This window comes from Pempheris klunzingeri, chromosome 3 (genome assembly GCF_042242105.1).
Source record: "Pempheris klunzingeri isolate RE-2024b chromosome 3, fPemKlu1.hap1, whole genome shotgun sequence".
Classification (NCBI taxonomy): domain Eukaryota; kingdom Metazoa; phylum Chordata; class Actinopteri; order Acropomatiformes; family Pempheridae; genus Pempheris; species Pempheris klunzingeri.
In genome coordinates this window covers 10,111,781-10,127,589 of record NC_092014.1, presented here as the reverse complement: position 1 = coordinate 10,127,589, position 15,809 = coordinate 10,111,781, and the positions used below count along the sequence as shown (strand labels likewise).

At 39.4% G+C, this 15,809-nt stretch overlaps 1 protein-coding gene across 1 annotated transcript in view; it reads right to left on the bottom strand.

Annotated features, from left to right (window-relative positions):
- Nucleotides 1-2,249: 2,249 nt before the first annotated feature.
- Nucleotides 2,250-15,809, bottom strand: part of inpp4b (inositol polyphosphate-4-phosphatase type II B) — a 97,564-nt gene continuing 84,004 nt past the window's right edge. The window contains exons 12-19 of the mRNA XM_070855907.1: nt 12,581-12,753; nt 10,912-11,035; nt 10,216-10,342; nt 8,827-8,967; nt 8,318-8,415; nt 7,752-7,864; nt 6,849-7,003; nt 2,250-2,424 (exon numbers count right to left, since the gene is read on the bottom strand). Of these exons, the coding sequence (XP_070712008.1) occupies nt 2,250-2,424; nt 6,849-7,003; nt 7,752-7,864; nt 8,318-8,415; nt 8,827-8,967; nt 10,216-10,342; nt 10,912-11,035; nt 12,581-12,753 (1,106 nt within the window). The remainder of the gene's footprint in view (nt 2,425-6,848; nt 7,004-7,751; nt 7,865-8,317; nt 8,416-8,826; nt 8,968-10,215; nt 10,343-10,911; nt 11,036-12,580; nt 12,754-15,809) is intronic.

Below are 15,809 nucleotides of genomic sequence, written 5' to 3'. Positions count from 1 at the left end.
AGAAACACAGGGAGAGGCACCAAAGGTCTGTGTAACTATTATTGTTTGGAAGAAATAAAATTCCAAAAAATCACCACAAAAATACAAAATAGCACAAGTGATTCCATTCTGCAGCTGACAGTGTTTTAGGCATACTGAGTACAATTACATGCACACTAATATTCCACTACTCTTCCAAATACGATAACATTCTGAATGTAATATGGGTCATTTAAACAGCATATCTTCTGTTTGGATATTCAGAAATGGGCCTCATTCTGAATGTGGCATTTTCCAATTGCGACATGTGTGACATGTGACATTACTTAGGTTTAAGGAGCATTCTTTGGACGTGTACAAAACACATTTGGAATGTGTGTCTCAGTGGGGGTTTTCACAACAGTTTTTGTAAACAACGCAACAAGCCAACAGCCCCAAAGCTGGGGTAGAGAAGGAAAAAAGAAAAGCCAAGATTTCTGATCACAAGGAGAAACTTTTAAACATTTTGAAATATTCTATATGAAATGTACTAACTTATATCTTTAAATATGTGCAACTATCGCAACATCAATCTTTTTAAGGTAGTTGAAGGAATGAAAGAGGGAGACCGCGTTCTCACACTTGAGTAAGTCCACCACCAGTGGAAAACTTTGGAAAACAATGTTGGTTTTCTCATAGGTTGGTTGTCACAGTGCTTATTACAGCGAGTTGGCATCATGTCATGCTCATTTCTATCTGGCCATTCTGTGTAAGACACACAAAACACTGAGGTGAGGAGACATTTAGTATTTCTACGGATCAGAGTAATTGTTGTTTTGTTGTTAAAAGTTTTAAGGCGATTAGGCAGTTCATAATCAAACATTTATTAAAAAGAAGAAGGCAATAGGTTCAATTTTAGTCTACTTTTTAGTTGCTACCTAAAGACTTGCGGCAGCTAGCATAAACTTTGTCAGGCTGGTTGTGACACTTGTGACATCCATCCATCTTTGATGGTCAATATGCCTGATATGCCTTTTTCAACCTAAGATCTTAAGCTTCCCTCTAATGTAGGCATGACTATTGTAAGATGTGCTGTTGCTGAGCATGAAAGTAAAAAGTATGATGACATTTCCATTAGTCATGCAGATACTGTCTTTTTGGGAATAAGCGCAAAAACTGGAATATTTTGGGCATGTAAACGCAGTCCAGAACACTGTCATTCGACGTGTTTTGTGCCACTATTTTACCTTTCTGAGTCATATAATCCCCTAAAAAATAAGTTTATGTCAGTTTCACAGGTAGCTTCTGTTAGTCAACTCAAAACGTCATTTACCACATCAGCTATTTCATATCATTTTACACATTGATGGATAAGACTGGCAATATTCTATACTTTTCTTATTGACAAATCACATGAAAAGCCAAAAGCAACAATGAAGTGACCCCACTAACAACTACTGTTTGTGTATCCACAGTGAGTATTGTTTACTGCTCTGTGCCGTGGAGCTCCGCTGTTGTCAAAAAACTATAAAAAAAACACATCAGTGTGCCTCACTGCTGAACTGGCTTTAATTATGATGAAGTTTATTTTGGGACAGTTCCATATACACTATCCTGTTACTGTAAATACTCACCAGAGCAACAAATGTGTTTAAACCACAGCAGAAAGTAGTCCCAAACAAATATATTGTATATATTCTATAAATTCCTGTTTGAGTAATGTCTGAAAAACTCTACAGTGCCATGCAGTTTTAGAAAATTTTAATAATCAAAATTAATTTAAAAAAATATGTTTTTTTTTTAAGGATGATGTTTTTAGTAGGAATTAATGGGTTTGGGGCTGTGATAGTATTGATAGAACTAACACAATGTTGTTGACAGTTATGAATGTAATTAGATATAGATTAATGCCAGGCTTATCCATTAACCTTAAACAAAATTAACTTTATGTATATTTAGAATTCATTTGGTGAGCAGTTAGTGTGAACTTAACTTTATCATTAGTCTTAGGAAAGTTTGCTGTTGTCAGATATTAAGGATTGACTTAAGTTTATCAGAATAGATTCCTGGTAAATCAGGAAAGAGTAAATGTTTAATTGCTGGTTATTTTACTTAATACCATCTGATTTAATTCAATTTTTTTCCTTGCTCAGGGATTAACACCCTGTTGCTTATGGTCGATATTACTACAAAGCAAAAGAGTGCCAATCAAATTACGCTACCACCACTCATAAAAGAATAACCAGCAAACACAGAAGAAAGGAGTGAGTAGAGATGGCATTGTCAGCAATTTATTGATATTTTGCAAGCAGAAAAACAAGACTTAAAATGAGCCACACAACCAGTAAGTGGGAGCTAACGAGCAGCAGGGCAATGGGGTAAAAGTGTCGTGACGCTGGTTTGTTCTCTGTCACGGCGCCAGCCTCAGGGTCCTCCCACTGCCCAATGTCTCCCTGGGTCAGTCGACTGCAGGGGCGACCATCAGAGTGAAACAGAACGAACATAGATAGATCAAAACATTGTGGTGTTAGTAAAGTCTAGATGATGTCTAAGTGGGACAGCACAGCACAGATTGATCGTTTAAAAGCCCATACAGTCTGGTACCAGAAAGCCCACTTAGACACAGAGCCGTTAGTGCAGACTTTGCCTCAAAAAGCCACAGACAAGCACAGAGCAGAAATGTGAGAAACAGGCTCAGGAAAAGCTGTACTGTGAAACCACATGATGAAATGATAGTTGCCAGAGGATGGAGACAGGGGGCATGCAGTATGATGTTTAAAAAACATATAAGAAAGGTTTTACGTTGAATGTGTGAGTTCACTAAAGTCTGGAGCGGAAGAATCATGTTTAGTGTCGCGGTTCAAGACGCTTATTTATGTTTTAAGTTTGCTTTACGGTATTGATTTCCTTTTGGATGGCATTCCCTTCATTGCCACTTTGTTTATGACACTTCACTCACTGTGTGCAGTACTGCAAACATCACTATCAAAGAGTGAAACTGATTCCTATTCACTGTTATAGATCGGAGGCCCATGTGAGAAACCGCTGACAATTTAAGGAACCTTTAGTCTGTGTGGATCATGAAACTAGGAAAAGACAGATAGGAGGTTTTAGTTGAATCACATATCTCATACATCATGAAATACCTGATGGCTAGACTGACAAGAGGAACAGAGTAAATTGTATACACTGGGTCTGTATTTGTTGCTGCATGCAAACAAGATGGATACATGAGATTCCACGGCATGTCATACTCTGTGGAGCTTTGGGATCTATTAATGGTGCGCTCAAGGTATTTCATAAGATTGTACAACTTTGAATGACTTACGAATGCCGCAAGGCCGATGTTTTCATTTACTTGATATGGAAATTCTGTAAATATTCTTGTAAATAAACATAAGTATGTGTTGTGGTTTCTCACTTGTTTCTATTTTTCTTTTGCTTGCTTTTCCTTATGCTTGGACTATAATGTGACAGATTGTACACATTATAGTCCAAACATAAGGAAATGGGTCAGGGTCAATTACTGAGACATTCCAGAGGGTAAATAATTGTCCCACAATTGTTCACACAGAGTAGCATTATCTGTTTAAGATTATTGCTGTTAGAATTGTTTAAATACTCTTGACGAAAGTCCACAGGTGCTGAAACATTAGTATGATCAATAAATTGCAAGGCTGAGCAAGAACAGAAGTGTGGGAACTTCTTTTCTCAAGACTGACATCATACTTTCCAATACAAAGCAATGCATCTGAATGTGAATGTCTCCTGTGAAAAAAATACTGGTGTATGAACACACCAGCAAGTAATGTAAATGACAGACTTCTCGACATCAACAAGGTCAAATAATGTTTGGTGAACAAACATAGCTACAGTTTAACAAACACGTGAACCAGTCCAGCCTGACTTATCAACATTTCACCTCAGTTATTTTGAATAATTACAAACAGCAAACCAATTCTATCAAATCACTAAACGGACAAATATGAAATGTACTAACGAGAATTAATTACACACCAACCCTAGTTAATTTAGAATAAAATTAAATCAGATAAATCTGAAATAGTCACAGTTCTCAGTGAGTGTGCTTGTGACAATGCAGACAGTCAACTTCACTGTACCTGAAGGATATCACTGCAGATTACTGGAGTGCTAAAATGCACCTTCATTTTATCCTTTTACTTCAGATCTTAATCACTGATCTCCCACCATCATTCATTTGGAAAAAATCCACCACAGATTTTTACTACATCTGAAAATGAAATCAACAGGAAGAGAAAACCCAAAGCCTGCACTGTAATTTCACCCCCTCCTAATTGAGCTCTATGGCATATGTTCAAACTTCTCAGGCAACAGAAAGTGATAATAATAGCCTGCCACTAATAAATCCAAAGTAACATTTTGGTGTAAGAGTATCCTCATTACTTCATACTTAGTGTTTACAGATGTGCCCAGGACTGGTTACATGCTTGACAGCTGTGACTGTCTTGGCAAAAATGCAATAACAAGGACAAATAGTTTTTCTGTGACTATTTTTCTGTGATGAATCTGTTAGGGACACACTTTCAGACAAAAAAGGTGTTTGGGGTCCATTGTTTTTAAGGTCTGATGATCGCATCAATGGATCTACAATATTTAAATATTATCCCTATCTATGATATTCGAATTGATTATGCATATTACTGTATATAAGTAGTAGTAGTTAGACTAGCAACATTACTGTAAAGATTGCTATGAATTCATTTAATTTAGTGTTCTTTTAACCACACTTGACCAAAGCTATTATTATTTATGTAGCAAACATACTGACTGTAACAATTTTGCCAGTCTGTTACCCCTCTGGCACCCAACACCTTATAGATAAAAGATTTGCTTTCTCTTCTGTGTACCTCAATTATGTAGTGTTGAAATAATAAACACGACGACAGAGAAGATGGGAGACTATTCCCCTGACAGATATATCACATGTTCATATGCGTGAAACTTAACATGGTGCTTGCAGTCCATAAAAGATCGACATAGTCTTGCAGGCATGACGGTGTGTGACAAAGGGTTAAGCTGCTGCTAAATTCAGATAAAACTGAAGTTATTCTGCTTGGCCCCAGACACCTCAGAGACACATTTTCTACCAACATAACTGCTCTGGACGGCATTACTCTGGCCTCCAGCTCCACTGTGAGGAATCTGGGAGTCTTATTTGATAAAGATTTGTCCTTTAACTCCCACATTAAACAGATTTCTAGAACTGCCTTTTTCCATCTACGTAATATTGCTAAAATCAGGCCCATCATATCCATAGATGATGCAGAAAAATTAGTACATGCATTTGTCACTTCTAGGTTGGACTGCTGTAACTCATTACTATCAGGCTGCCCCAATAAGTCGTTAAAGACTCTCCAGCTGGTCCAGAACGCTGCTGCTCGTGTTCTGACGAGAACTAAAAGAAGAGACCACATTTCTCCTGTACTGGCTTCTCTTCATTGGCTTCCAGTAAAATCCAGAATATAGTTTAAAATCCTTCTCCTCACCTACAAGGCTCTTAAGGGTCAGGCCCCATCATATCTTAAAGAGCTCATAGTACCGTACTACCCCACTAGAGCACTGCACTCCCAGACTGCAGGTCTACTGGTGGTTCCCAAAGTCTCCAAAAGTAGTGCAGGAGGCAGAGCCTTCAGCTATCAGGCTCCTCTCCTGTGGAACCCCCTTCCAGTTTGGGTTCGGGGGGCAGACACCCTCTCTACATTTAAGAGTAGACTAAAAACCTTCCTTTTTGACAAGGCATATATTTAAGGGCTGGATCAATATAATATCTGATGCTTGCTCATGTGGGAATTTTTGAATCCTTAATTTTGAATTCCTGAATCGTTGGGTCTCTCTCTAATTAAAGAGTTTGGTCTAGACCTGCTCTTTATGTAAAGCGTCTTGAGATAACGCTGTTGTGAATTGGCGCTATATAAATAAAGATTGATTGATTGATTGATAGTGACTAAGTTGGGGCCACTTTTTTATTTGTGTCTTTGGTCATGTGATGTCCCATCCTCTTATTCATCTAGCACAGCTGCCATCAGCGGGCCTGCACAGGTCATTACCACAGGCATTTCAGATGGGCACTTCACCAACAGCCTGAGTTACATTTCTAAAATTAGACTTTATAAGATTTAGACAGATGCAGATGTTTACCCTGCTGGCAAACACACACATTAAAGGCAACAGTGTCCCTGCAGAACTGATAGGAACATGCATGGCTGCCTTTAAATGTGTGAGGGAAGGTGGGCATGGTGGAGGGAGAACATGATGATGTTTATACTGGCATATCTGACAGAGATAAGCTGGAGGGAGGAGATGGAGACAAAATGTTTGTGTGTGCAATGGGCAGTGCCAGCTTTTGCTCACAGAACATGTGTAGTGGGTGCAGGTTATTATTTTAAGTCAGGCGTTTGTATTAACATTTCCTCTATTCGAGGATTACAGAATGCTAAATCTTATTGGTTAAAGGATTAGCACACCCAGCTAACTCTGATAGCTGATAGTTACGGTTTTGAGATATCCCCACTGAGAACTCTGCTGACAATACAAAATGGAGGTGAAGGGCATTTTATTTGTGCTCCTCAAAACACCAAATAATTAATAAAAACCCAACATTGTGTCTTTCCAGAAACAACGTTTTGAAATGTTTTTAATTGTTTGAGCACTCATTGCGTCAGGATGGTGGCAGAACCCTCAGAGGCAGATCTCTGAGAATTAAAACTATCTGCATGGCTACATTTTACTTAATCAGTGCCATTATTATGTATTGGTGACTGACTTGTTAAATGCAGCATGTTTGGGTCTGAAAGGAACAATAACTTGCACCCATAATAGTTGTATACTATCTTTTACCACTGCCTTACCTCCGCATACAGTCCAGAGCACGGATGAAGAAATCCTTGCTGAGCTGGTGTTCGTCACGTAGGAGGGCACACTGCTCTAATGTGACAGACATGGATGTCCGGTCTTTGGCACTTTTACAGCTGGTAAACCTGATGCCATTTAACCTTCGGCAGATCTGGAGGCAAGTGGAGAAAAATACACAATGTTTACATGCATCATTGATCCTTTTTTGACAGTAAAAGTGACTCATCTTCTAACAAGACTTGTTTTACATGTGCATTTTGTTCACAACACAAACTTAAAATCAGTCCAATTCAAAACTGGTCTATCACACACTTTTGTGTAGAGACATTCGTGATTCCCAGAGGATGAATTATAATAATCTTGATGATCCTATAATTTTTCCTCTACTGCCGTCATCACATCAAAACTTTAATTTGTTCAATACTTTGGTTTATGACCAAATACATTAAACTAATGACACCGTAAGCAAATGTTAGCATGCAAACATACTAGAGGTAAACGTTTCACCAGTTTGACATCCGCACAGAGGTGACGCTAGCATGGCTATAGAATCCTTGTCTTGTTATAACAGATTCTTGCAGGATTTTCTGTGAATCACAGCATTGTAAGAACCTGTATAACGATTCACTGACAGATATTCAATATCAGGTAAAAGGTCAGCATCTATACAGTGTCGTCTTCCAAAGTCAATCCATCATGCTCAGGCAGTTACTTTTTGTTCGGCTCAGTGCTCCCAATAAGGCCCATGAAATATCAAATGTCAATAAACCTAATACTAGACTACATCTACATGTTTTACAGATCGGAATTACTACGGTTATGCAAGAGAGAGGGTTTATTTATATAAATAAAATAAAACAACAACACATAAAATGCCATAAAATAACAACACTGCTCACCGTTCCAGCAATCCACAGTATCTCCACATTCTTCCTCTTTTTTGTAACTACATTCTGGCCCAGGGTTTCAAGTAATTCCTTTATGTCAGTCTGTGTCTGAAAACACGGTAGACCTGCTGATAGAAAACACAAACACTGTGCCAGTGAGTAGTTCTCTTCCTTGCTTTGTTCTGATGACAATAAAAGTTTGCGAGAGTTTACTAGAGAGGACATGCGGCTAAATGCAGGTTATGTTGGATTAACATGTGTTAGCAGATGAAAGTAAAACAAATCACTTCATACTTCTCAGACTTTGTTTAAGATGATCAAAATTCAAGACTCACGTTTTAACTGATACTGTGACAATCTATAAATTGTCCCAATGTGATAAACTCCGTAAGGTGCTCAATGCATATTCAAATAATTTTGAACAATCATTTGCAAATGCTGTTCTCCCCACATCTTTGTAACTACACATAAGAGTTGCATTGCAGCAGTGGGACCCAGAACACAAGGGCAAGCATATTTGATGATGATGACTTACAAGAGTACTTGTCTTTGGTAAAAACACTACACAATGCACTTACACTCTAGTGGCACCTTTTCACTTAATGATTTGTAATAAGCTTCTAACATCTCAAAGTTCTTCTGGTTTATTCTTTCTTGTAGAGAGATATCTCCAAACCTGAGAGGGTGACAGAAAGAATAAGGGCAGTTATGGTGGACCATAGATTCTCACTAAAACAGTATAAAGTTCATGCAAATTAATAATAATGCAGAGCATTTAAAAGTTTCTTTCTTTAGGAATTTTTAAATTGCTTTTAGAGAGAACCTAATTTCCAACCAGTTCACATTAGTGAATGCAATGTGGCAACATGTTCAACAACTCTTTGTCTATGAGGAGGAGTGAGCATTCCATTAGAGGTCTGAATGCCTACATGTCTTCATATAGCTGCACTTTGAATCTTGATGAATATAGAATAAACCATGCCCTGATCTTGATTAGTTCAAGACCACAATGGCCCTGGTTCACGTTTTCATACAAATAGTTCTTGCACTTAAGTGCAACAGCATGACCAAAGAGTGTCTGCAGTACCTCTCTGCAATAGTTTGCTGTTCATTGATGCCCACGTTAAACAGCACCGGGAATACTCGCAGAGGCTTGCCCTCCTTGATCTCTTCTGGCAAGGTCTGGAAAACCAGTCGCGGTAATGGCACTTCTACAATGAAGTGATCTCTGAATGACGGGGGAGAAAAAAAACAAATGGTAGTTAAGTTATTAAGCAGAAACTCGGTATGTTTTGCAATATGGTAGAATTCAATACGTTTGGGAAGTTGTACAATTTGACACCTAGGACAGGTCTGAGCAGGATGTAAAAAGAGAAACTGATGCATGAGAGAAAGGGAGTGTAAGTGAACAAGGCAGATGGTAAAGCAATCACACATGGTAGTGGGGTAGGACAAGATGAGTGTATCACATCATCACACTTGGCATAATAAATAACCGGCATCAATTTATTGGCTTGACTTTGTTGTAGTGAATGCCCTACAAGTGAACTTGCTTTATTGCAGGGAGGGGGAAGGTATTCATGGTCCTTGTGACTTTGACACTTCACCTGTCATGGGAAACTGCTGTCGTCAGAGAATTCCTGAAAACATTATTTCATTCACATGTGGACTAAAGTTCACCAAGACTCAAAAGTCAGAGCTACTTCCTCAAACTCGCTACACAGTACAGGCGTGCTGGGCAGCGTATTATCACATAGCATTTTTCCATTTTGCATAAACTGTTGTAGGGATTTGCCCCCTGAGACCCTGATGAACCACATATATCTACAAATTATAGTCAGAGAGTGGGTAATAAAAACTAAATACTTATCTATAATGTGCAATATACATGGCTTTTATGGAAACTGTCTTGAGATAATGTTGTTATGAATTGCCACTATATAAATAAAGATTGATTGATTGACTATTGTACATTCCCTTTGGTCTGGCGTTTGATTAGAGCAAACAAGGAGGTGTTACTCAACAGTCTTCAATCAGGCACAATTAACAGATTCTTATCGACTGGCTCACCTTCATCAGGTAAAATCTATATTCATCCATGTGTTCATATGGGATTTTTCGTTTTGTTTTACACAGTAATGGTGGTAATAGTTGGGTAGTGTTTACAAACTTAATTGCATACATGGCTACTTGGAGTTAACTCTCTCCACTCCCCATAATTAGTACCAAGTTACATGGCTAGTTTTCCTGAACCTTTTAAGTAATCGCAGCTACATGTCTGGCCCTCTTTAAGAAATGATAAAGAAACACATAAAATAAAGTATTGTCAGGTGTCACAACACTCTTGATAAACATCTGTACTTGTTCCTTAAAATGTACGGAGCTGCTACCATGCTAGTGCTTTAACAGGTTAGAGTACTCTAGCAGCTTTGTCTTCAGGCTATGATGAGATTAATGCAAACAGAGGATGTCTCACCGTCGGCCACACACTAAAGGCTGGAGGTCACTGAGGTTGTCTGTCTTGGCCTCTGTAATCTGGAAAACAACTCTCTGCAGGTCGGAGATTCCAACCTCCATGTCCTCCAGCATCCCAATTTCTTCACCTTAAACAGTTCAAGAAAACAAGATGTCTTTTTAGTTGCTAAAAACGCTGCAAGTTCAGCTCAAATTTTATGACAGATAACTGGACGATGAATAATTCAGAATCTGCCCACATTTTTCACTGCAGAGGGTTTATTTTAATGGAAACATGGATCATAAAAATGGGGTAAGCTGTCTTTCAGCTGTTGAATTTGCTGCAACACTGCTGCTTTGGCAAAAGCACAAATGAGGACTTTGATCATGTTGGTGCAGGTAACTAGAATAGGTGTACTCATACAGTATCTTCCCCATTATTTTTAAGTCTCAAACATCGATACAAGACATGGGTCAACCTTCACCTGGAAGATGTTGTATAAAACAAGAAGTTCAAAAGCAGCTGAATTAAAGCAATATGCAAAAATACACTGCAGAGACTCATAGTCATTGCTACATGCTATGATTTGTTATAGCGTCACATATCACTCATCGAGTTAGGAGCTCGATTCATTTTTTTTCCTTTCGAGAAAGCAAATAAAAGTGGACAGCTAAATTCAGTGGAGGTTTTGAGGTTGCCAGTTCTGATTTTACTCACTGTAGGTGCTGAGCAGGCTCTCAAACTGGGCCATCAGGCCAACCAGGTGGAGCTGCCTCAGGAAGCCTTTGTCTTGCATTCCTGCATAAAGCCTCATGACGAAACCACAGGCTAAGGCTGCCAGCTGTAAAACAAAACCAAACACACATTTGAGCCACACCTTCTGTAAGTCAAATGAGTGGAACCTGTTGAATGAATGAGACTGTTTACCTTCGCAACAGTTGGTAATCTTATATCTTGTATATATATCTGGTAATATTTTTTTGTCATATTTGCAGAGACTGTAACTTTACCCTGACACTTGTAAATGTGAAAGGCAATCTCTTCAAACAAAAAAAAAAATCTGGCTTTGGCTCCTCCTAGCGCTCCTAATGTAATTTGCAGTGACATTAGGTGCACATGAGAGTGGGAGCAGTCTCTACTACAGTGTCAGTCACTGCCCCCACCACCAACTCCCCACGAATGTCCTCTCTCAGTCTGAAAGCAATATCTTCAGCGGCTTCTTTGAAAGCTTTGAAAACACTATGGCTGAAAAACATCCACCAGCAATGAATAACATGTTATTATAGCTATGCGGAGTGTAGTTTGTTTCATTCTTACTGTTAGAATGTCTTTTTCATGTAACATGCTGTAGGGACATGTGTCCTAGATAACATACACGTTCCTCTCAAGTCAGCATTCTATCTTCCTGACTCCACTTTGTCTGGACGATGGTCAGCACATGTAAAGGTTAAGTCCATCTTTGAGGTACCCCCTCACATACCTGAAACCAGATCTTGCTTGTGGAATCCTATATATATGTGAAAGCTTTGCTCTGTATTCTTTAGTCTCATCTATGCCTGTGATGTTAGACTCCGAGCTCGTAAACCTACATAAACTTCTTGAATGAACCTTGGACTACTCTCTTCATTACTACAACCACAGAAAAGCATCCCTACACTTACCCCAGAGACACACAGAAGGTGGAAGCACAATGATATGTCAATTCTTGGCGAGCAGCAGCCTGTGTGAGGTGCATTTCTCATTGCCGGTCAATAAGTGTTTCTACTACCCTGCTCCTTTTTAATCACACGTAGGGCCGATCTTTATCAATAACCTTGTGAATATATAATGTAGGGCATCCTCTTCACCCCAAAGCCCCAAATTGAGTGACAGCCTTCCCTAAGGGGACAGCCTTTGGAGGCAGAACTGAAGCCACAATTCAGTCCACTCTCTTCTCAGTATTCTGTAACTGCAGCTTTAACTTTTACAGAAAAACTGCATTTTCTAGCTTTGAAAAATATAATGTTTCAAGAGGTACTTTGACTTGACAGCTTCTTTTGAGTATATGTGAGCATTTAATAATGTGTAAGAAAATGCTTTAATGTTCTTTGAGCAGGCTAGATAAGTTTGCACTCAGTACGTTGCACTTTTGACCACAAAGGACAAGCAATTAGATAAGACGCTTCACAGTTAATCTGGCTCAAATTTAAAGTGTCCAAGTTTCTCTTTGACATTTGCATTTGCAAAGTGAAAGTAAATGGTTTTGTGAACCGAGGGCATATACATTCAAACTTTTACTCAGGGAGTTTTGCAGACCTTCTTCAAAGGTTAAAAAACCCTTCACTACAGATGGACTAAAACCAGTAAATTACTGAGGACTTCTAAACAAGTGGTAGTAGTAACCTACTGCCTGACTGAAGACCACATCTCGTCTCTGTTGGAGGAGAAAGCCCTGTGGAATACTGCAGGCTGCCTCCTGCAGGAGCACAAAGGTCATGGCTCTCTTTGCCTTCTCCACCACCTCCATCACACACTCCTTTAACCTGGTCACCAGAGGACGCAGCTGCTCCCTCCAGTCACCTGCCGAGAAAGATTGAATGAGGGGTGAACATATTGAATGAATATGTCTTAACATTTGTGTTGTCAGCCAGACACAACATACAGTTTATTTGTGATGTGTTTATTGGAAAATGGGAAGGAATAGGAACAGGACAGAAAAACCACAGACAAAACACATCATATTTCAAACTGGGCCAGATCTTACCTGAAGAAGCCCAAACACAAAAACATAAAACACCACCATGACATTAAACTGGTATGTAAAGTACCGTCATAAAATTATAGGCACATGGCCTCAGTATTTCTTTTACTTTTAGGAACACCAAAAGTGGAAAATTATATGTCAGTGCATGAGACCACTTTCGTATCATTCAGTGAATGTGCTTCTTTTGTTTCAAGCACTGTTATTAGGTGGTGTGGGTGTCTCCAAGCACTGCTGCTATGTTGGTGCATTAATGTGCAGCAGTGCAAAGTGTAAAGGGCTGAGTGTGGTAAATAAATAAAGATTGGAGGGCGTGGTTATAAATAACTAGAATAAATACATATGACAACAATAGCTTTGTGCTCCTCCAGGAAATCATAATGTTGTCTGGATAGTGACACTATGTGAACACACAGCACCACAAATCTGCAGCCAAAGGCAGATGATGTTTTTTTACTCGGCTAATTGGTATGATGATGAAAGAAGGAAATAATTTTTGAAGGATAGGGATAGGGAGTTGAAATTGATGCTATTCCAGTTATAGTTCTACACAAAATTACAATCCTAAATGTTCACATCATATTGTAACTGATGTGACACACCAACATTTTGCACCACAATGAATTTCAAGAATAAAACATCAAACTTCAATTTTTGCTAAAAAAAAAAATTGGGACGGCAATGATGCACAGAATTAAGGAGTTCCGGTATTCTGACATCTTCTGCATAAACACGCAAAAATTCGCGTTATGACCAACCAGTCTGATGTGTGTAGAGATGTGAGTGGTTGTTTTGTAGCAGCCTAGTGTCATTTGCATGTAATTCAATCACAGTAAACACAGTGAACAGCTGTGTGTAATAGCACTGTGCTCTGTCGTGGGACTTCTCAAATCAGAGGCTGCAGATTTTACATATCTGTCCTGCTGCCTTCAGATGGCTGCAGCAATTTAATGAGCTGAGGGAGAAGCTTTTCATGCAGCATTACACATCTGTGGACAACAGATACTGTAAGAATCAACCAGTCATTTATAGATCATCATTAATAGCAGTTGCTTAAATGATGTCCCTGCTTTACCACATTAAACCTATATGTTCTATAGTGGTTTAAATGCATCTACTGATTGGGGAGTGTTGAATTAAAACTATACACTTTCCAAGGTCAGGAAATGCCGCACTGAGCGCAGCACTGGTGCCACCATGGAAGTAGGGCCCCTTAAATTTACTGCCCACACACATAATAAATACCTCCCACTATACCGTGGCTCATTAGAAACACCATGACATTGCCTCTTTACTTCTTTAACGTGGTGTAATCCTTGTTGAAACAGGATGGTGGAGTTGAACGTGAAACAGAGAAAGATTACTCTGAATGAAATATGCTGCATTTGACAGTGAGGGCACGCCAATTGTTCAGCTGTGGCAAAGGTGGAGAAACATTTAGCTGATGATTTTATAATTTACTTCAGAACTTGTAAACTAGTTTTCACACACTGCAACATGAGGCGTTGACTGCTGCATACTGGTTTTTGTAAAGAATACAGATAAGCATCACATCCCATTTGTACTCTTGCCCATATAACACATATAAACTGTGCACTATATACTAATTGTCATAATATACTGATTTGATATTTAGCAACAATTAGCTTTATGCATTCCAGTGTCAGACAATATTGTCCCTCAACAGCAAAGATGGGATGGATCCTGTATGCAAACTGACTTCTTTGTGTAAACTTCATTTTGTCACTACATATTCAAAGCCTGCTTGGAAACAGTTTGGAGGAATTGGGACACAGCTATAGTGCGATTTCATGGTGTCTTATATGCGTTTTCTCCACCTAAAACATATTGTCTCCTAACTAGCCAACAGGGGGCAGTGTTGATTAACTAATGTACAAAATGAGCCTGGCTACTTGCATTCTGCTCAGCCTCTACATATCAAAAAGTTCTTGGGGGGAAAGTAGGGATCAGTGCATATACAGACAAACACACACACACGCACGCACACAAAGACACACACACAGCTGCATATCACCAAAAATGTATAGCACATCAGCCTTGCCCTTGCCTTGTCAGAGAAATCATGTCTTATCTCATTCTGCAAATACCGCCTCTGCACAGAGAAGGAGGAAACAGAACTCCAGCTGTCATCTCTTCGCTGGCCCACCTGTCCAAACATCCAAACCCCCACAACGCCTCGTCATCAAAAGCCCAAGCTTCACCGGTCTCCGCGAGGAGATAAAGTCTCCCTCATTATTCTGTCCATGTTTGTGTTTAGACAAGCAGATGACCACTTGCTCTGAGCCTGTTCAGCGTCTTAATAAAGGTGCTCGGGGGGGTTGAGCTTATCTTTCAGACTGAACGCCGGGCGGATGGCCTTATTCCTACCTGCCATCTCACTTGGACACACAGACACACAAGCACAAAATGATACAAATGCACCAACACTTGCACTGATGCCTAAGTGACACACACACACACACACACACACACACACACACACACACACACACACACACACAGCCTCTCCTTGTCGCCTCGTCAGACTAATGCCACTGCTCTGTGTGCCAGTTGGCAGTTGTAACAGGCTGAGCACTTGTCTGGACACAAGCTTGAGGCAAGATTTCATTGGATGTAAGGAAAGACTGGGCAGCTTGCGGTCAACAGTGAATGGCTCTGCATATCAAATATTGCTTTCATCCATTTCTCTGGCAAAAAATGTAAGTTTCTCTTTTGCTAATGCTTAAACAGCAGGGAACCTCTAAGTTGGACCGTAGTCTAGTCTCATTCCTTTCAACTGAGGTAGTGGATACACTGGAAAACATTTCCCTCACAGTGAAAATTTATTTGATTTGAATTATTAATATAATTCATG